The 21904-nt window shown below is 37.9% G+C and overlaps 1 protein-coding gene across 2 annotated transcripts in view; it reads left to right on the forward strand.

Annotated features, from left to right (window-relative positions):
• CFAP95 (cilia and flagella associated protein 95) overlaps positions 1-21904 on the forward strand; it is a 133166-nt gene that overhangs the window by 90957 nt on the left and 20305 nt on the right. For both annotated transcript variants that reach the window (XM_067039556.1, XM_059072757.2), the window contains one exon: positions 16740-16797. In XM_067039556.1, the coding sequence (XP_066895657.1) occupies positions 16740-16797 (58 nt within the window). The remainder of the gene's footprint in view (positions 1-16739; positions 16798-21904) is intronic.

Genomic DNA, 21904 nt, shown 5'->3' on the forward strand with positions numbered 1-21904 from the left:
GGTCACTTGTCTCCCGAGGTGGCCAACAGTTCCTTCCCTCTCTGTACATGCATGCTACAGCTCCCATGAAGAGGCAGAGGTTATTCTGAGCTGGCCTTATGACTGGCTTTGATCAGTAGAATGTAGCAGAACTGACGTCCTCAGACTTCTGAGTGCAGACCTTAAAGGGACTAGTAGTTGTGGCTTTCTGATTCTTGGACTCTAGCTAACATGCTATAAGTAACCCAAGCCACATGATGGAGAACTAAGACACTGTATTTGACAGCTCCAACTGAGCTCCCAGACAACAGACAAAACCAGCTGCCAGCCATGTGAGTGAACTATCTTGGATATTCCAGTCTAGTCAAATACCTGGATGACTGTAGCTCTGACATCACATGGAGCAGAAAAACCACGCAGCTGAGCCCATCATCTTACATAATAATCAGAGATAATAACATGGTTGTTATTTTAAGCCAGGAACATTTAAGCCACAGCAATAGGTAATTAAAACAAACTTCATGTCTCTAACTACCATGATTACATGGCTACTTCTACCATTATTTGGCCTATTGGTATAGTTTTGTCATTGCTAATCCATCAGGCATGCAAGCAGTTCAAACTTTTGAAACTGATGAGCTAATAAAACAAATGAGTGTTAAAGGTTTTCAAAAATGTCAACGTCGTGTATTTATATTTAATCCCATTTCCTTTTATCCCATGCCCATTAATGATGAGCCTCTATTACTAGTATTACTCTTTATAATATTGGAAGTTTATGTGGTTGTCATAAATTTATCATTATTTATAATTACTTAAAATAAGTCTTCAGTGGGTCACAGTGGATAGTACTGTGTTATGCATCTTTGAGCCACAGAGGTGGTTTCACAGGAATAAGAACTTTCCAGAATTACAGAAATCTTTGCTGCTATCCATATTTAATTTGGTCCCATATTTGCTACTTACATAGTTAAATTATTACTCTAACATGTAAGAACAATATATTGTTTTCAAATGGCTTCCAAAAGTTATTAGGCCTGAAGAAGTTATATTTGTGCCACATATCTGAGTTTATTCTTTCAACATAAATATTTAATGAGTGCCTATTATGTATTAGGAATATAGAGACAAAAGACACCCCCATTCCTGAAGTAGCTCATTATCTCATATATGAAATAGAAAATTAACCAGTCAATACTCGTGTATTAATAAGGAATATACTTGACTAAAAGTAACAGAAAACTTAACTAGTAGCAACTTGAATAATTAAGGAATTTGGTCATCTAGCATGAAATATAAGGGAGTTCAAGACTGATGTGGCACCCTAAACAATGCCATCAAGGATACAGGGTCTTTTTGTCTTTCTTCTCTACCAGCTTTGCTAGGTAGCTTTCATCCCCATACTCTCAAGATGGTTACTATGTCTCCCAACAGCAATCTGTTCTAGAAAGGAAGACGTGGGAAAACAAAGAGATAAAGGGAACCCTCTTCAGGATCTTCATTTCACATCTATTGGATAGATTGTGACATGGCCACCCTTGGCTGGCCACCCTTGGCTACAAGAGTCTTCTAATTAGAGAAAGACAAGGGAGAAGGGAGGTTGGAATAGGGGTTGAATAAGCCAACCTATACCCTACAACATGCTAGGGTAAACATAGTGATACCTGAGTTGAATCATGAAATAGGAGCTGGAGTTAGACCAATAGGAGAGAAGGGCACCCCAGGCAGAGGATATAGGTCATACAAAGGCAGGGAGGAGTGGGACCTATGATGGACATACCTGGTTCACAGTACATGCTTGCACTGATGACAGCTAAAATTGGAGAGAGATGCTGGGGACAAAGCAAGCAGGGCCTGAAAGCTATGTTAAGGAATTTGGACTTTATCTTGCAGGCAGGAGTGAAAGGTTTTCAAGTGTGGTGTAGGAATGATCAGATTTGTGTTCATAAAGCAGACAACAGATTGGTAGGCACCTGAGACTACAGTTAGAAGACTGTTGAACTAATCAAGGCAAGACATAAGGGCCTGAGCTTTAGTGATGGTGGTGTGGAGGGAAAAAAGGGTTCAGATTTTAGACATATTAAAAGAGAGGAATAGACATTTACTGGATGACTATATGAGGGTAAAGAAGACTCGAGGTAGAATACCAGGCTTCTGGCTTAGGCAACTGGGGGTTAATGGGGCCATTCATTGAGGCAGTGAAGATGGGGGGAAGAGCAAATGTCAGATAGCAAGTGAATATTTGAGACTGGAGCATAAGAGAGGTCACTGACCCAGACCCAGCTGCTAATATAAATATCTTAACTAGTTCCTCTGCCTCCAGTCTTGTCCCTTTCAAACTGTTCTCCATCCAGCAGCTTGAATAATCCAATTAAAATGCAAAGTAAATCATGTTCTTCTACTGTTTACTTAATATCTTTGCAGTATTGTTTTTTTCTTCTAGTGTTAATGAGCACATACTATGTGTCTGGCGCTGAGCTAAGGCCTTTCGTACCTTATTTCATTTAATTCTCATTCTTTGAAATGGAGGCTGCACCTATCTCCATTACAAAGGGGTTCAGAGAGGTAAAGTAACTTTCCAAAAGTTCCTTACCTAGTGAGCACCAAAGCTGGGTTTTAAATTCATGTCTGGTCTGTCTGACTGCAGAGGCTGTGTTGTTCTTAACCACTATAGTATGCTGTCTTTCATGCTTAAGCGGATAGAGTACTCTGTATCCTTCAAAGTACTTTCACATGCATTGTCCACTATCCCTTTCCTTCTAACATTCATTACAAGGTCATTTGGGTAAGTATTTTATTAATTGTACAGATGAGTAAATCAAAGCACAGAGGTAATAAAGGACTCCAACTCCTCATTAATTAATCCATCCCTTCTATAAATATATATGTATTGGATACTAATAAAGGAAATTAAGATGCAGAGGGTTTAAATTACTTGCTCAAGGCCCCATGACCACTTGGTTGTAAAGCAGAGACTAGAATCTCTGGGTTCAGAGTTCTGTGTTCTTGATGGGAGGGGAATACTGCTTCTAAACTGCTAGGGAACTAAGTCAGAGCTTGGCTTGGATCAGGAGTAAAAGCAGATTCAAATTATCCTCCACTTTATCTTTCCTCCCCACCTCTTTCCCACTGGCTTCTTCAAGGTTGGTTTCTGAAAAATAGTCCTGGCATTCAGCAGTTGTGAAAGAACTGTCAGATTTGGTCTTCGTGGCTTCCTTAGTAAATAGAAGGAGGAATGACAGGGATATCCATTTTAGCTCAATATGAGATTTTTTTTTTTTTTTTTTGGTACGCGGGCCTCTCATTGTTGTGGCCTCTCGCGTTGCGGAGCACAGGCTCCGGACGCGCAGGCTCAGAGGTCATGGCTCACGGGCCTAGCCGCTCCACGGCATGTGGGATCCTCCCGGACCAGGGCATGAACCCGTGTCCCCTGCATCGGCAGGCGGACTCTCAACCACTGCGCCACCAGGGAAGCCCAAGATTTTTTTTTTTTTAGAGATGGTTGCTTGTCGAGAATGAGACAGAATTTCCCAGAGTGGCTGTAAGATCCCCCTTCCCTCGTACACAGAGTCAAGTAGAATTCGTGGGCCTCTGTGGCTGTACTCATTCTAAATAATGGATGCTGCTTCTACTGCTGCCAGCGATCGGATTAATTCCAAATTAATTCTCTGCTTCTTTGAGTTACTAACTTATATTCAGATTTTTAGGTGGGACCATCTGATTTGTTGAATAGATGTCACATGCCATTATTCTGGCTGCTGGGAAGGTGGGTAAGAAAATATCTGCCCCTTCCCTTGACAAAACAGAAAAGAAGCAGTTAACTTTTAAAGTTCTTCCAGATTTAAGAAACCATGATTCCAGGGTACATCATCTTGTCCTAGATTTTGGTACATCATCTTGTCATAGAATCACACGTGTTACCACTGGTGTTATAGGTGTAGGTATTTTAAATACCTACATGGCTTTAATGATAACTTCAATATCAGACTCCTTTTCCTTTCTCATCTTACAAAACACCTTTACTTGTTCTCTACCTTACAACTGTTAAAGGTTGAAGAGGGCATATGTGGCAAACTGTGGGTGGTGCTGGGTGAAAGCCAGCTGGCGAATTTCCGAGCGTCCTTTCATGGTGGCATTATCTTGGTGAATTTACCAGCATCTGGTCTTTAGTTTTACATTTCCAGGAAGATAATTTTATCTGTGCTTCAGAATTTATCTGACTTATGGAAACTGACTTGTGCTCATTAAACTCACAAGAAAAGCCAGAATTCTAATTAGTTAATTTATAATGAGAAATAAAATCTTCCAGCACACCAGTTATGTCAGCTTAATAAAAACATTCTTTTAATAAAACATTCTCTCTCAGTAAAAAAAAAAAAACTGTATAGAAAGCTAAACTATAATCAAATGGTTGCCAGTCTGCTTGGAATCAGAGTGAAGGGAGTTAGTTATATGATTACAATGATCAGTGGCCTCAGACTTTGGCTGCCTGATTGTAATAAGACTCTTTTGGTAGTAAGTGAGAGAAGGCATAATTAAAATTATCTTGGACCAAAACGGAAGTTAATTAAAAACAGTACTGGAGTACCTCATGGAACTCTGGGAAGGTCCATTGAAGAGCTGGGCTTCAGAGACTGCTGGAATCAGGACTAGAAAACATCCAGGATTCTCTTCCTGATGGCTTCATTTGCTCCCTCTGAGGGTATGGACATTACATCCCGTGGTTCTCATCACAGGAGAGTGACTAACCCTTTCCCATTGGTATCTATCCCATGGGAGAGCTCTGACTGACATGGGCTGGAGGCTGACATTTGGACCTATCAGCTATGGATAGTGATGAAGTGGTAGAGGAGGGCCACATGGCATAGGCTTGCTCCTGTGGCTCCAGACATGAATTAAAGTCATTGTTGGCTGCCATAAGTTGGATTGGAGCCCTGACATTGATATACTCCAGCTCTCTTCCTATAACCAGAGAGATCTATTTATGAGCCAGAGCACCTCTTCCCCAGAACCCCATTGGTTCTATGCCTAGAACCAATGCCTCTCTTATCTTTCTCCCCTTTTGCTCTCCTGAGTTTCTCTGAAGGCCATTTCTCTTTTAATGGACTTGATCTTTCCTTCCTTATATTATTTATTTGACTACAACTTTAAGCTGATATCTAAGAGGAAGATCCATGTTGGTTTTTCATATTTTTATTCTCAAAAGACAAATTTGATTAAATATATCACTTAAAGATTGTTACCCCCTTTTTCAAATTTATAAAAAAAAAGGAAGGGGGAATCACAAAGAGTTTATAAGTAACTGTAACTGACTGAAATTCATCATTCAGTGCTGTAAAAGTTTCCATTTGGTCAAGCTACATTGCCTTTTCAGAAAGATAATTGTATATTTTAATCTTCCGCCTCTATTTACTTTGAATTCTCATTGTGGTAAATCTATATCTCTTTAAATTTTAATTTTATTTTTATTGCTTTATTCATTTAGTAAATATTTTTCAGTGCCTACCTTGTATCAGACTCTGTGCTGAGAGGTGAAAATAAAGAGAGGGAGAAGAGCCTGAACATGGGGAATGGGTTTCTGCCTGTGAGAAATGCCAGATGACTGAGTTGAGAGATGCCTGATGCTGGCTTGCAAGGTCAGCCTGCCTAAAGCAAACTCTGATATTTGACTGATAATATATCATTTGAGTCATAACTTTAGATGAGAATAAAGCAGGGAAACAAGTTCGTTGTCATCTATTCACACTTAAACATTTTAAGATGGAATATTTCCATATAAAATACTTTCAAACACCCATCTACTCATTATCCAGTTATAATGTAAGTTAATATTTTTACCATATTTGCTTCATAATTTTTTGGAGAAATGATTTATCTAGCCATCCATATATCTACCCTATTGATGGACATTAATTTCCAAAATTTCACTATTACAAATAAGGCTTCATTGAGTGTCTGTATACTTGTCTCCTTGAGTATATATGCAAGGGTTTCTTTATACTCAGAAATAGAATTGCTGGGTATTACGATATATGCACCTTCAATTTTGCAAAATATTGCCACCAGTAGTGTATGAATATGTTTATTGTTTCATGTCCTTATCAACATTGTAGAAAATTTTTCCTTTTTACCAGTCTAATGGACATAAAATGGTACATCATTGTTGTTTTACTTTGCTTTTCACTAATTACTGAATTTAAGACTGAATTTTAAGCCTGAATTTATTTTCAAATAATAATTAGCCATTCTGATTTCTTCTACTGTGAACTGGCTAGTTATTTAAAAAATCCATTTTTATGGGATTTTGTCTTATTGATTTATAAGAATTTTTTATTCTTGGTACTAATCTTGTTTTGGTTAATTTTGTAATATCTTCTTCTAGTCTATACCTTCTCTTGTAACTCTGTTTATACTGTCTTTTGAGCAATAGAACTTTTAAATTATAATTTAATCAAGACCTATATGTAAAATGTCAGACAGTAAACCTTTTAGAAATTATATATGTATATACATATACATACACATATGTAACATACATTGAGTCATCCATCATAAATAAAGGAGTTATTTTATGTCCTTTAAAAATTTTAATAAATTTTCTCCATAAATGTCAATCTTACATTAGTTGTATTCCTATTGGAAGCTTAGAGATTTTATTGCAATTATAAGTGGGATTTTACCACTTTAATTACACTCTCTAATTTCTTGTTGCTGGTGTATTGCTATGATATCTTTGTATATTGATCTTGTATCCAACAACCTTCCTGGAACTTGCCTCCTTTTATGATTTGTAGATTCTCATGGGTATTCTAACATACAACCTTATCATCTGTTGGAATATGAAAATATTGTTCTTCCATTTCAGTTTTCTTCTTTTCTTCTTTTTCTTATTTTATGGTATTTGCTAGAATCTCTAGTACATCATTGAATAGAAATGCTGATGGACTTCTGTGACTATTTGGGAAAATGTTTCTGGGGAGGATTTTCATCAGCTTAGTTTTGATGTTCATTTACTGTTTTCTTCTCATAGTAATGTTGCCCTATGCTGTTTAAGTATGTTGAATTTTCTTGGACTAGCAGCAATCAGGTAGTTGTACAGAGGGGGAATGAGAAGGTTGGACAGTTTCCTCAATATCTTGGTTCAAGAGTGTCCTCTTCTGTTGAATCAATGAAGTGAACTTTATTTCACTGATGACATCTTTTTTGGAAGAGTGGTGGTTCTAGGACCCTTAATTTCTGGGCTTCATTTCTTATTTTTCTTTACCTTGTTAGTCCCCAGAGCAGTGCCTTTCCAAGACTGCTGTTTATAGTCTTGTATACTTTCCAAGTCTTTTTCTTGGAAAGTCAATGTTCAAATACTCTAGTCTTAGACTTGTTCTCAGTATTTTCCCATTAGGGAAGGATGCCTTCTTTTTTTTTTTTCCCCATTTTATTTTATTTATTTATTAACATCTTTATTGGAGTATAATTACTCTGCATTTGTGTGTTAGTTTCTGCTTTACAACAAAGTGAATCAGCTACACGTATACATATATCCCCATATTTCCTCCCTCTTGTGTCTCCCACCCACCTTCCCTATCCCACCCCTCTACGTGGTCACAAATCACCGAGCTAATCTCCCTATGCTATGCGGCTGCTTCCCACTAGCTATCTGTTTTACATTTGGTAGTATGTATAAGTCCATGCCATTCTCTTACTTTGTCCGAGCTTACCCATCCCGTTCCCTGTGTCCTCAAGTCCATTCTCAACATCTGCGTCTTTATTCCTGTCCTGCCCCTAGGTTCTTAAGAACTATGTGTTTTTTGTTTTTTGGGGTTTTTTTAGATTCCATATATATATGTTAGCATACGGTATTTGTTTTTCTCTTCTGACTTAGTTCACTCTGTATGACAGACTCTAGGTCCATCAACCTCACTACAAATAACTCAGTTTCGTTTCTTTTTATGGCTGAGTAATATTCCATTGTATATATGTGCCACATCTTCTTCATCCATTCCTCTGTTGATGGACACTTAGGTTGCTTCCATGTCCTAGCTATTGTAAATAGAGCTGCAATGAACATTGTGGTACATGACTCTTTTTGAATTATGGTTTTCTCAGGATATATGCCCAGTAGTGGGATTGCTGGGTCGTATGGTAGTTCCATTTTTAGTTTTAAAGGAACCTCCATACCATTCTCCATAGTGGCTGTATCAATTTACATACCCACCAACAGTGCAAGAGCATTCCCTTTTCTCCATACCCTCTCCAGCATTTATTGTTCGTAGATTTTTTGATGATGGCCATTCTGACTGGTGTGAGGTGATACCTCATTGTGGTTTTGATTTTCAGTTCTCTAATGATTAGTGATGTTGAGCATCTTTTCATGTGCCTCTTGGCCATCTGTATGTCTTCCTTAGAGAAATGTCTATTTAGGTCTTCCACCAATTTTTGGATTGGGTTGTTTGTTTTTTTGATATTGAGCTGCATGAGCTGCTTGTAAATTTTGGAGATTAATCCTTTGTCAGTTGCTTCATTTACAAATATTTTCTCCCATTCTGAGGGTTGTCTTTTCACCTTGTTTATGGTTTCCTTTGCTGTGAAAAAGCTTTTAAGTTTCATTAGGTCTCTTTTTTTTTTTTTTTTTTTTTTTAATTTCCATTACTCTAGGAGGTGGGTCAAAGGATCTTTCTGTGATTTATGTCATAGAGTGTTCTGCCTATGTTTTCCTCTAAGAGTTTTGTAGTGTCTGGCCTTATTTTAGGTCTTTAATCCATTTTGAGTTTATTTTTGTGTATGGTGTTAAGGAGTGTTCTAATTTCATTCTTTTATATGTAGCTGTCCAGTTTTCTCAGCACCACTTATTCAAGTGGCCATCTTTTCTCCATTGCATATTCTTGCCTCCTTTATCAAAAATAAGGTGACCATATGTGTGTAGGTTTATCTCTGGGCTTTCTATCCTGTTCCATTGATCTATATTACTGTTTTTGTGCCAGTACCATACTGTCTTGATTACTGTAGCTTTGTAGTATAGTCTGAAGTCAGGGAGCCTGATTCCTCCAGCTCCATTTTTCGTTCTCAAGATTGCTTTGGCTATTCAGGGTCTTTTTTGTTTCCATACAAATCATGAAATTTTTGGTTCTAGTTCTGTGAAAAATGCCATTGGTAGTTTGATAGGGATTGCATTGAGCCTGTAGATTGCTTTGGGTAGTATAGCCATTTTCACAATGTTGATTCTTCCAATCCAAGAACATGGTGTATCTCTCCATATGTTTGTATTATCTTTAATTTCTTTCATCAGTGTCTTACAGTTTTCTGCATACAGGTCTTTTGTCTCCTTGGGTAGGTTTATTCCTAGGTATTTTATTCTTTTTGTTGCAGTGGTAAATGGGAATGTTTCCTTTATTTCTCTTTCAGATTTTTCATCATTAGTATATAGGAATGCAAGAGATTTCTGTGCATTAATTTTGTATCCTGCTACTTTATGAAATTCACTGATTAGCTCTAGTAGTTTTCTGGTAGCATCTTTAGGATTCTCTATGTATATGTGTATATGTATAGTATCATGTCATCTACAAACAGTGACAGCTTTATTTCTTCTGTCCTGATTTGGATTCTTTTTATTTCTTTTTCTTCTCTGATTGCTGTGGCTAAAAATTCCAAAACTACGTTGAATAATAGTGGTGAGAGTGGGCAGCCTTGTCTTGTTCCCTATCTTCGTGGAAATGGTTTCAGTTTTTCACCATTGAGAGCTGTGTTGGCTGTCAGTTTGTCATATAGGGCCTCTATTATGTTGAGGAAAATTCCCTCTATGCCTACTTTCTGGAGAGTTTTTAACATAAATGGGTGTTGAAATTTGTCAAAAGCTTTTTCTGCATCTATTGAAATGATCATATGGTCTTTCTCCTTCAATTTGTTAATATTGCATATCACATTGATTGATTTGCATATATTGAAGAATCCTTGCATTCCTGGGATAAACCCCACTTGATCATGGTGTATGATCCTTTTAATGTGCTGTTGGATTCTGTTTGCTAGTATTTCATTGAGGATTTTTGCATCTATATTCATCAGTGATATTGGCCTGTAGTTTTCTTTTTTTGTGATATCTTTGTCTGGTTTTGGTATTAGGGAAATGGTGGCCTTGTAGAATGAGTTTGGGAATGTTCCTCCCTCTGCTATATTTTGGAAGAGTTTGAGAAGGATAGGTGTTAGCTCTTCTCTAAATGTTTGATAGAATTCACCAGTAAATCCATCTGGTCCTGGGCTTTTGCTTTCAATCACAGTTTCAATTTCAGTGCTTGTGATTGGTCTGTTCATATTTTCTATTTCTTCCTGGTTCAGTATCTGGAGGTTGTGCTTTTCTAAGAATTTGTCCATTTCTTCCAGGTTGTCCATTTTATTGGCATAGAGTTGCTTGTAGTAATCTCTCATGATCCTTTGTATTTCTGCAGTGTCAGTTGTTGATTCTCCTTTTTCATTTCTAATTCTGTTGATTTGAGTGTTCTACCTTTTTCTCTCTCTCTTTTTTTTTTTTTTGCGGTACGTGGTCCTGTCACTGTCATGGCCTCTCCCATTGCGGAGCACTGGCTCTGGACACACATGCTCATCGGCCATGGCTCACGGGCCCAGCCGCTCCACGGCATGTGGGATCTTCCTGGACCAGGGCACGAACCTGTGTTCTCTGCATCGGCAGGCGGACTCTGAACCACTGTGCCACCAGGGAAGCTCTCCCTTTTTGCATGATGAGTCTGGCTAGTGGTTTATCAATTTTGTTTATCTTCTCAAAGAACTAGCTTTTAGTTTTATTGATCTTTGCTATTGTTTCCTTCATTTCTTTTTTATTTATTTCTGATCTGATCTTTATGATTTCTTTCCTTCTGTTAACTTTTGGGTTTTTTGTTCCTTTCTCTACTTGCTTTAGGTATAAGGTTAGGTTGTTTATTTGAGATGTTTCTTGTTTCTTGAGGTAGGATTGTATTGCTATAAACTTCCCTCTTAGAACTGCTTTTGCTGCATCCCATAGGTTTTGGGCTGTTGTATTTTTATTGTCATTTGTTTCTATGTATTTTTTGATTTCCTCTTTGATTTCTTCAGTGATCTCTTGGTTACTAAGTAGTGTGTTGTTTAGCTTCCATGTGTTTGTATTTCTTACAGATTTTTTCCTGTAATTGATATCTAGTCTCATAGCATTGTGGTTGGAAAAGACACTCGATACAATTTCAATTTTCTTAAATTTGCCAAGGCTTGATTTGTGACCCAAGATATGATCTATCCTGGAGAATGTTCCATGAGCACTTGAGAAGAATGTGTATTCTGTTGTTTTTGGATGGAATGTCCTGTAAATATCAATTAAGTCCATCTTGCTTAATGTATCATTTAAAGCTTGTGTTTCCTTATTTATTTTCATTTTGGATGATCTGTCCATTTGTGAAAGTGGGGTGTTAAATCCCCTGCTATGATTGTGTTACTGTCGATTTCCCCTTTTATGGCTGTTAGCATTTGCCTTAAGTATTGACGTGCTCCTATGTTGGGTGCATAAATATTTACAAGTGTTATATCTTCCTCTTGGATCGATCCCTTGATCATTATGTAGTGTCCTTCTTTGTCTCTTGTAATAGTCTTTATTTTAAAGTCTATTTTGTCTCGTATGAGAATTGCTACTGCAACTTCCTTTTGATTTCCATTTGCATGGAATATCTTTTTCCATCCCCTCACTTTCAGTCTGTAAGTGTCCCTAGGTCTGAAGTGGGTCTCTTGTAGACAGCATATATATGGGTCTTGTTTTTGTATCCATTCATCCAGTCTATGTCTTTTGGTCGGAGCATTTAATCCATTTACATTTAAGGTAGTTATCAATATGTGTATTCCTATTACCATTTTAAAAATTGTTTGGGGTTTGTTATTATAGGTCTTTTCCTTCTGTTGTGTTTCCTGCCTAGAGAAGTTCCTTTAGCATTTGTTGTAAAGCTCATCTGGTGGTGCTGAATTCTCTTATCTTTTGCTTGTCTGTAAAGGTTTTAATTTCTCTGTCAAATCTGAATGAGATCTTTGCTGAGTATAGTGATCTTGGTTGTAGGTTTTTCTCTTTCATCTCTTTAAATATGTCCTGCCACTCCCTTCTGGCTTGCAGAGTTTCTGCTGAATGATCAACCGTTAACCTTATGGGTATTCCTTTGCATGTTATTTGTTGCTTTTCCCTTGTTGCTTTTAATATTTTTTGTTAGTCTTTAATTTTTGATGGTTTGATTAATACATGTCTTGGCATGTTTCTCCTTGGATTTATCCTGTATGGGACTCTCTGTGCTTCCCGGAGTTGATTGACTATTTCCTTTCCCATATTAGGGACATTTTCAACTATAATCTCTTAAAATATTTTCTCAGACCCTTTCTTTTTCTCCTGTTCTTCTGGGACCCCTATAATTTGAATGTTGGTGTGTTTAATGTTGTCCCAGAGGTCTCTGAGACTGTCCTCAATTCTTTTCATTCTTTTTTCTTTATTCTGCTCTGCAGTAGTTCTTTCTGCTATTTTATCTTCCAGGTCACTTACCCATTCTTCTGCCTCAGTTATTCTGCTATTGATTCCTTCTAGAGGATTTTGAATTTCATTTATTGTGTTGCTCATCATTGTTTGTTTCTTCTTTAGTTCTTCTAGATCCTTGTTAAACATTTCTTGTATTTTCTCCATTCTATTTCCAAGATTTTGGATTGTCTTTACTATCATTACTCTGAATTCTTTTTCAGGTAGACTGCCTATTTCCTCTTCATTTGTTTGGTCTGGTAGGTTTTTACCTTGCTCTTTCATCTGCTGTGTATTTCTGTCTTCTCATTTTGCTTAACTTACTGTGCTTGGGGTCTCCTTTCTGCAGGATGTAGGTTCATAGTTCCCTTTGCTTTTGGTGTCTGCCCCAGTGGGTAAGGTTGCTTCAGTGGGTTTTGTAGGCTTCCTGGTGGAGGGGACTGGTGCCTGTGTTCTGGTGGATGAGGCTGAATCTTGTCTTTCTGGTGGGCAGGACCACATGTGGTGTTGTGTTTTGGGGTATCTGTGAACTTATGATTTTAGGCAGCCTCTCTGCTAATGGATGGTGTTGTGTTCCTGTCTTGCTAGTTGTTTGTCATAGGGTGTGCAGCACTGTAGCTTACTGGTCGTTGAGTGGAGCTGGGTCTTAGCATTGAGATGGAGATCTCTGAGAGCTTTCACTGTTTGATATTATGTGGGGGCAGGATATCTCTGGTAGGCCAATGTCCTGAACTCGGCTCTCCTACCTCAGAGGCTCAGGCCTGACACTTGGCTGGAGCACCAAGACCCAGTCAGCCACATGGCTCAGAAGAAAAGGGAGGGAAAAAAAAGAAAAGAAGAAATAAAAAAATAAAATGAAATAAAGTTATTAAATTAAAAAATAAAAGAAATTATTACAAATTTAAAAAATGAAAAAGTAATAAAGAAAAAGAAAGAAGGAGAGAGCAGTGAAACCAAAAAACAAATCCACCAATGAGAACAAGCATTAAAAACTATACTAAAAAAACCCAGACAGACAGAACCCTAGGACAAATGGTAAAAGCAAAGCTATACAGAGAAAATCACACAGAGGAGCATACACATACACACTCACAAAAGGAGAAAAAGGAAAAAAATATATGTATATTTTAAAAAAGAAAGAAAGCAACCAAATCAATAAACAAATCTACCAATGATAGTAAGCTCTAAATACTAAACTAAGATAAACATAAAACCAGAAACAACTTAGATGCAGAAAGCAAACCCCAAGTCTACAGGTTGCTCCCAAAGTCCACCGCCTCAATTTTGGGATGATTTGTTGTCTATTCAGCTATTCCAGAGGTGCAGGGTACATCAAGCTGATTGTGGAGATTTAATCCGCTGCTCCTGAGGCTGCTGGGAGAAATTTCCCTTTCTCTTCTTTGTTTGCACAGCTCCCGGGGTTCAGCTTTGGATTTGGCCTCACCTCTGCATGTAGGTCATCTGAGGGCATCTGTTCTTCACTCAGGACAAGGTTAAAGAAGCAGCTGATTCAGGGGCTCTGGCTCACTCAGGCCAGGGGGAGGGAGGGGTACGGAATGTGGGGCGAGCCTGTGGCGGCAGAGGCCAACGTGACATTGCACCAGCCTGAGGCTCACTGTGTGTTCTCCTGGGGAAGTTGTCCCTGGATCATGGGACCCTGGCAGTGGTGGGCTGCACAGCCTCCTGGGAGGCGAGGTGTGCAGAGTGACCTGTGCTTGCACACAGGCTTCTTGGTGGTGGCAGCAGCAGCTTTAGCGTCTCATGCTGGTCTCTGGGGTCTGCGCTGACAGCCGCGGCTCGCGCTTGTCTCTGGAGCTCGTTTAGGCAGTACTCTGAATCCCTTCTCCTCACACACTCTGAAACAATGGTCTCTTGCCTCTTAGGCAGTTCAAGAGTTTCTCCCGGACTCCCTCCCAGCTAGCTGTGGTGCACTAGCCCCCTTCAGGCTGTGTTCATGCAGCCAACCCCAGTCTTCTCCCTGGGGTCTGACCTCCGAAGCCCGAGCCTCGGCTCCCAGCCCCTGCCCGCCCTGGCGGGTGAGCAGACAAGCCTCTTGGGCTGGTGACTGCTGGTAGGCACCGATCCTCTGTGCAGGAATCTCTCTGCTTTGCCCTCTGCACCCCTGTTGCTGTGCTCTCCTCTGTGGCTCTGAAGCTTCCCCCCTCCACCACCCGTAGTCTTCACCCATGAAGGGTCTTCCTATTGTGTGGAAACCTATCCTCCTTCACAGTTCCCTCGCAGAGGTGCAGGTCCAGTCCCTATTCTTTTGTCTCTGTTTTTTCTTTTGCCCTACCCAGGTACGTGGGGAGTTTCTTGCCTTTTGGGAAGTCTGAGGTCTTCTGCCAGCGTTCAGTAGGTGCTCTGTAGGAGCTGTTCTACATGTAGATGTATTTTTGATGCATTTGTGGGGAGGAAGGTGATTTCCATGTCTTACTCCTCCTCCTTCTTGGAACTCTCCCCCTGTAATAACTGTTAATAAAGTATAATGTATAAAAATACTGAATCACTATGCTGTACCTGAAACTAATATAATATTATAAATCAACTATACTTGAAAAGCAAAAACCAAAAAAAAAAAAAAAAAAGCATAGAGTTGGGCTGTATCATACAACTTGATGTTCAGTTTAAGTTTGAGAAAATACTTTCACTGATGGGTTTAGTCTCTTTACTTTCATTGTGATTGCCAAGATGTTTAATTTTTTATGATTTTAATTTGTTCTTCTGAGCAGAAAAGATTTTTCTCTTTTATTCTCCTCTCCTGCTTTCTATTAGATTGTTATTTAAAAATAATATCCTGGGCTTCCCTGGTGGCACAGTGGTTGGTAGTTCGCCTGCCGATGCAGGGGACACAGGTTTGTGCCCCGGTCTGGGAAGATCCCACGTGCCACGGAGCTGCTGGGCCCGTGAGCCATGGCCGCTGAGCCTGCACGTCCGGAGCCTGTGCTCTGCAACGGGAGAGGCCACAGCAGTGAGAGGCCCACGTACCACACACACACAAAATACTAATAATATCCTATTTGCTGGTTTGAAAGTTATACTTCTAATTTTTGTTCTTTTAATTCCCAATACTCAGACTTTTAGAATCACCTAAAGTGCTTGTTAAAACATAGATTGCTGGGCCAACCCCCAGAGTTTCTAACTCAGTATATCTGGGGTAGCCTCCAAGTATTTGCGTTTCTTACAAGTCCCCAGATAATGCTAATGCTGCCCCTCTGGAAATCACACCTTGAAAGACCGGCAGCAATTGGTGGTTACCAGCAGCTAAATATTAGCACCTGTACCCAATAACCATTCCTAGTTGACTTCCTAATTATTTTTCAATTCTTTTACTTGTTGAGTTCTCTGCTTTCCCACTAGGTCAGCCATGCATTAAAATGTTTAAATTTCATTGTACCCAATATTTTTAGGAGTGCAATTCTCAGAGGAGTTTCTTTGACCATGTAATCCCATAATATTGCCAGGAACAGAAGTAGGACTGTAATTTCTCATAGGAGAATCGTTTTTACCCCATTCTGAATGCTGAACAGAGAGAAAGTTTCTTGCAAGTTTCTGGTCTGATGGCTGGAGTTTCTTTGGTCTCTTTGATATGAGGTACAGCCTTTACAGACTCCTGGCTGTAAGTAGCAGTTTAGCTCTGTGTCTTCTGTGAACCCAAGGCCATGTCTCCTGCCCTTGATAGGCAGTTCAAACTCCAGCTTTGAGTCTTGGGACATCAGCTTATGGCCTCCCATTCTAATGAATATCCTCTTCATTTCTAGCACTGCATGGTTTCCCTTGGCTGTGTTTGTAGACTTGGGGGAGGAGGATGTATTTTATTCCCCCGTTCTATGTGTGTCATAGGGTGGAGGTTGGGGAAGCTATGTAATCTCAGTCCACCTGGTTGTCTTCTATTATTTTTCAGTTGTCATCTAGCAGAGAACATGGGACATAGGGTCAAAAAGTTTTGAGAAGCAGAAAGTGAGTGGAAAAGAGAACCCTTTGCCTAGAATGCACCTGAGCTTAGGGACTTGGAGTTGGTAGCATATCATTAGTACTAGAGAATAGTAGGTGGTGCTGAATTGGAAGTGACTGAAGGAAGGCACCTTGCTAGTGTTAGTTAACACTATAAATGAGGCCTGGGAATTTTAAAATTTTTAAACTTTTACTAGGGCCAATCTTCCTTGAAATGTTTTTATTGCATATGAAACATATGCTACTAAAATTTTAAAATATTTTTGTTTTGGAGTCATTCTTTTCTTAAATATTGACTTACCCTTCTTAGGTGTGCATTGACAACATATGCTGAAGAATATGCTCCACCATATGAATATCAGCCACTTGTGAGTATAAGAGGGCTGAAAAGCCATATTCTAAATATTTATGTACTTAATGTGATTCTTTACATCTAGTGTAAATAGTCATGTTTGAGAAGAAAGAACAAATTGCTGAGATTTATGATGTTTTATATTTATTTAGAGATATTAGCTATTTGTGGGAGTTAATGGAATATTTTATACTTATGATTTATTTTGGGAATAAGTTTATAGATTTCAGGGAGAAAATATTGCAGTGTCCAAAATATATTAGTTACTTTCTTCCTCATCTTATTTTATTGTCCCCCTCCCTAAATTCAATTTATCTGGAATAAGAACCTACCTTTCTATTCATTTGTATTGTATTAGCATATAAAATAAGTGGTTTAATTTAGCTGTGGGAAATATATATGTTGATAAAATATGTCCAGCTTACAACTTCAATAAACTTATACTTAAAAATTATACAACAATTATACAAAAGCAGAACAAGGATGCTTCCTATTAGTCTTTTTTAGGAAGTCTTAACTGGTGCAATAGATAAGAGACTTAACTATTGAAAAAGAGGAGAAAAAAATCTTTATTTTCAGATAGTATGATTATCTTCTCAGGAGAACCAAGATGTTAAAGTAGGTAACTAGAATGAATAAGACCATTTAGTAAGGTGATTACTAAATAAACAAATGTATCAAAGACAATATCTTTCCTTCATATTAGCAATAACTGCTTAGTAGGCTATAAAAGAAAAACATACAAATTACTGTAACAACACAAATTTTAAATACTTTTATGAAGAAAATTCTAGATCAAATAAAGATCAATAAAGAATATGTGGTAGTTTGTCTCCAAAGATGGTGGACAGGCCACTTCCCTAGCAAGAGGTAAATGTTCCTCCACCTTTTGAATTTAGGCTGTCACATGACAGATTTGATCAATAGAATGTGGCAAAAGGAATCCTATGCCAAATCTAGGCTATCTTTAATAAGGCTGCTTCCAACTCTTGGAGCCCTGAGCCACCATGTAAGAAATCTAGGCTACTCTGCTGGAGGGAGAGGCCATGAGAAGGAACACTGATGAGCTTGACTTATGAGCGACAAAGCCATCTTGGACATCCACCCTAGTAAGCTTGGACTGTAGCTCCAGTTGCCATCTGACTGCAAACCATGTGAGATTCCAAGAAGATAATAATAAATTGTTATTTGAAGGCATTAAAGTATTTTTTTAAAAAATAAATATACACCAAAGGTAACTAAGACAGAAATCTCAAATACAAGGGAATAACTACCATTTGAGGGGACTGGAAAACTAAATTATAAGTTAAATTTATAAATTTAATATAATTACATTAAAAATTCCAATGGATTTTGTTTTCTATCAGAACTCTAAGATTCTGAAAATTATTTGAAAGTATAAACAGATGAGAATAATCAAAAGTTTATTGAAACAGTGGCATAACCAATTTAGGTAGGTAAACTATTCATGACACTACTTTCGTTATGTTTAATCTTATTTATTTTTTTCTCATTAAGAAATAGCATTCAAGCCATAAGGAAAGCAAATATGATGGCTTATGGATTAATATGCTTAATACATAAAGAACTCAGACCTATTGGCAGGAAAAATGTTAAAACCCTAGGGAAATGAGCAAAGGTCATATAAAGACAATTCACAAAGTAGGAAATTATTATTATTAACTAGCTAATAAATACAGGGAAAATCCCAACCTACAAATAATAGAATATGTGAATTAAAGCAATAAATTTTTTTGCTAATAAAGTTGGCAATATTTTTTAAAAGAATAATACTCAGTTGAGTAAAGGTGGGGTGAGATGGGTACTTTTTTCTATTGCCAGGAATATTGTAAATTATTTTAATCTTTCTGTAAAGGAATTTGGCGATATGAATTGAGATACTATTTGATCTAATAATTCTCCTAAGGATTTCCCCAAAGAAAAATAATTCATACCAGGGATAAAATTTATATTGCAAGATACTCATCATTGAATTATTTATTACAGCAAAACTTGGAAATTACCTAATATTTTAGTATCAGGTGTGGTGCTCTAGGGATTCCGAATGAGCCTCCCCAAAATTTGTCACTCCTGCATGAGGATTTTTTTGAGTTAAAGACATGAGACCCTGTGTGTTCAAGATAACCTACTGTTCCTACCTTAACTACCTAGAAGAATTTAAACTGGGAATTTTTCCCCGGAAAAAAAAAAGTTATTACAGAGATAAATTTGAGCTAAGTAACCCCATCTGAATGGTAGGGCAAATGTCTAATTGCCAAACATCTGCTTTTCTTATTGTCTTGTGAACCCTCCTTTTCTTGGAAGCTCCAGGCCCCTATCCCATTCCTTAGCTCAGGATGACCTTATTTTACCTTTCTGTCTTTGAACCTCTCATGTATGTAGGGACTCTGACCTTCTCATGTATGTGGGGTTCCTGTATGTATGAAATTAAATTAGACTTTTGCCTGTTAATCTGTCTCGTGTCAGTTTAATTCTTAGACCAGTCAGAAGAACCTAGAAGTGTAAAGGAAAGTTTTTTTCCTCTCTGACAGTACTAATTAAATAGGTTATAATCACATGATGAGATATTTTATAGTCTTTAGAAAGTCCATGGATAGTTCTTACTGTCTTGATAAATCTTCTTATTTAAGGTCAAGAAAAACTTTAAGATACAAAATTGTATGTGTATTTTATCCAAACTATGTAAAAGTATAGAGGAAAAAAGCCTGAAGAAACTGTGAAAAATGCCAGTAAAGTTGACTAGTGAATGGTGAAATTCTAAGTGATTTTCTTCATCTTTAAATTTTTCAGCATTTTCCAATGTAGTAAGCATGGTGGTTTATAATCAGAAGAACCACAAGGAAACAAATATATTATTTATAAATGCAATTCAGGCTCATTTCCTTATATACATGGGATTTGGCTCCATCTCCAAACAAAAGGAAGTTGTAAGACATGTAATTAAAAACTCACAAAATTCAAAGGACTAGTTTCCCCAAGAGCATAAATATAAAGAATGTGTGATATATTCTCAGGGTGCATGAATCTTTAGCTATTGTGTTATATATTTGTGCTTTTAATTTTTTCAGCATTATTTCTAGTATTTCTCATGTTGCGTGTTTCCACATTAACAGCACAGCATGCAGCATGCGCTGGCAGTTGTTTGGCTTTATTTAGAGTTTGTTCATTCACTTCTAAGTTCTTTATCAAAGGAATTGATTTTGAGGCATGTTTATAGCCCTGCTTCTAGCACCCCATTAATGAATGCTTGCATTACATTGTTATAGAATACAAAAATTCTTTTAAATTGTAATGACAATGAATGGTTAAGTAACAACAGAATAGTGACTGAACTCTGACTTAGAAGTGACTGTGCACATAAAGAAATGTATGATTCATAAAATACTCTCAAAATAAGGAGTATATTTTTTACTTGCTAGAGACTTCACCATGTGGCCTTAGCATAAACACAGCTCACCACTCACTCAGGCTACCACCTTTACAATTATGCAATTCCTGAAGAAATGTTAAAATATTTTGATTCGTATTATTTTAAATTTTGTGCATGAATTGAGACTTTATAAATTTTTATATTATGGTCTCTTACACTTGCTTAATTCATAATTGCATAAAGTGGGATAGCATCATACGAAGTCTTAAGGAAAATGCAAATTATCTCCCCATAGCTCTAGACATGAATGAATAAATACAGAATATTAGGAAGCTATGAAATCATTTCCAAGGAGAGAAATGAAAGAGAATTGCAAGCTACTTCTTCAGAACTCCACCTCTTAAAGCTGGGTACAGTAAGTCACCTACATACAAACAAGTTCTGTTCCAAGAGTGTGTTCATAGTCCAATTTGTTAAGTCCAACAAAGTTAGCCTAGGTACCCAACTAACATAATTGGCTACAGTACTGTACTGTAATAGGTTTATACTACTTTTCACACAAATAATACATAAAAAACAAACACAAAAATAAAGAAAACATTTTTAGTCTTACAGTACAGTACCTTGAAAAGTACAGTAGTACAGTACAACAGCCGGCATACAGGGCTGGCATCAAGTGAACAGGCAAGAAGAGTTACTGACTGGAGGAGGGAGAGGAGGTGGGAGATGGTAGAGCTGGAGGATGGTCAGCAACAGAAGACGGAGGGCAAGCTGCAGTTTCACTCACACCTGACGTTGATGGCACAGGTTCTGGTTCCTTGCTGGATTCAATTCTGTCTTCCATCTTGAAAAAACGATCCAGTGATGTCTGGGTAGTAGCTCTTTTTTTCTCATCATAGATGACACCGGTAGCACTGGATTGCATTCTGAATGGCTGCTGCAAACTTCATGTACTGTTCTATGTTTGAGTCCTGTGCCTCAAAAACTAACAGTGCCTCGTCAAATAAAGAAAATCCCCTTGCCACTTCCTGTGTTGTGAATCTCTTCAGTTCTTCAGTTACTTCTTCTTCCTCTTGTCTCTCTTCGTCTTTTCTCTGGGCCTCCAATTTCATCAGGTCTTCATTAATAAGCTCCTCATGTTGCACACCAACAGTGCTGGACAGTAAAGCACACAAAAGCACAACCACTTGTAGAGGATGCACACACGTGACATTGTACACCAGGCACGTGAACTAATTTACATGAATCGACATGCAAACACACGTTCATATCTTTGAAAGTTTGCAACTTGAAGGTTTGTATGTAGGGGACTTACTGTACTTATTATGACCACCCGATTTCAATGAAAGATACCTTGTCTTAAAAGCTTCCCTATCATTCTCCCAAAGAATGAAAATAAAGGAAAAGTTGCAGAGAAGTTACATCAGAAGATTGGTCTAAAGCTGGCTGTTTGTAGGGTATGTGAGCCTTTGAGACAAAGGACAAGTGAGCTGAGGGTAATGGTGGAGAGTCAACTGAACACACTAACGATTAGTAAGGAAAATAATTAGTTCAGGCACAGACTAGCAAACTCAGGAAGTTGAAGGGTCCAGGGAATTAAAAAAAGAACAAGCACAGCAGTAGTGAAGGAGTGAGAGAGCTAGAAGAATTAGAAGTAGTGAGCAAAGGGAATGTACTGGAATTTTTTGATATTTCAGATGTAGAACAATTCTGGGGAATGACAGATCCCAAG

Source organism: Kogia breviceps, chromosome 8, assembly GCF_026419965.1.
Source record: "Kogia breviceps isolate mKogBre1 chromosome 8, mKogBre1 haplotype 1, whole genome shotgun sequence".
NCBI lineage: Eukaryota > Metazoa > Chordata > Mammalia > Artiodactyla > Physeteridae > Kogia > Kogia breviceps.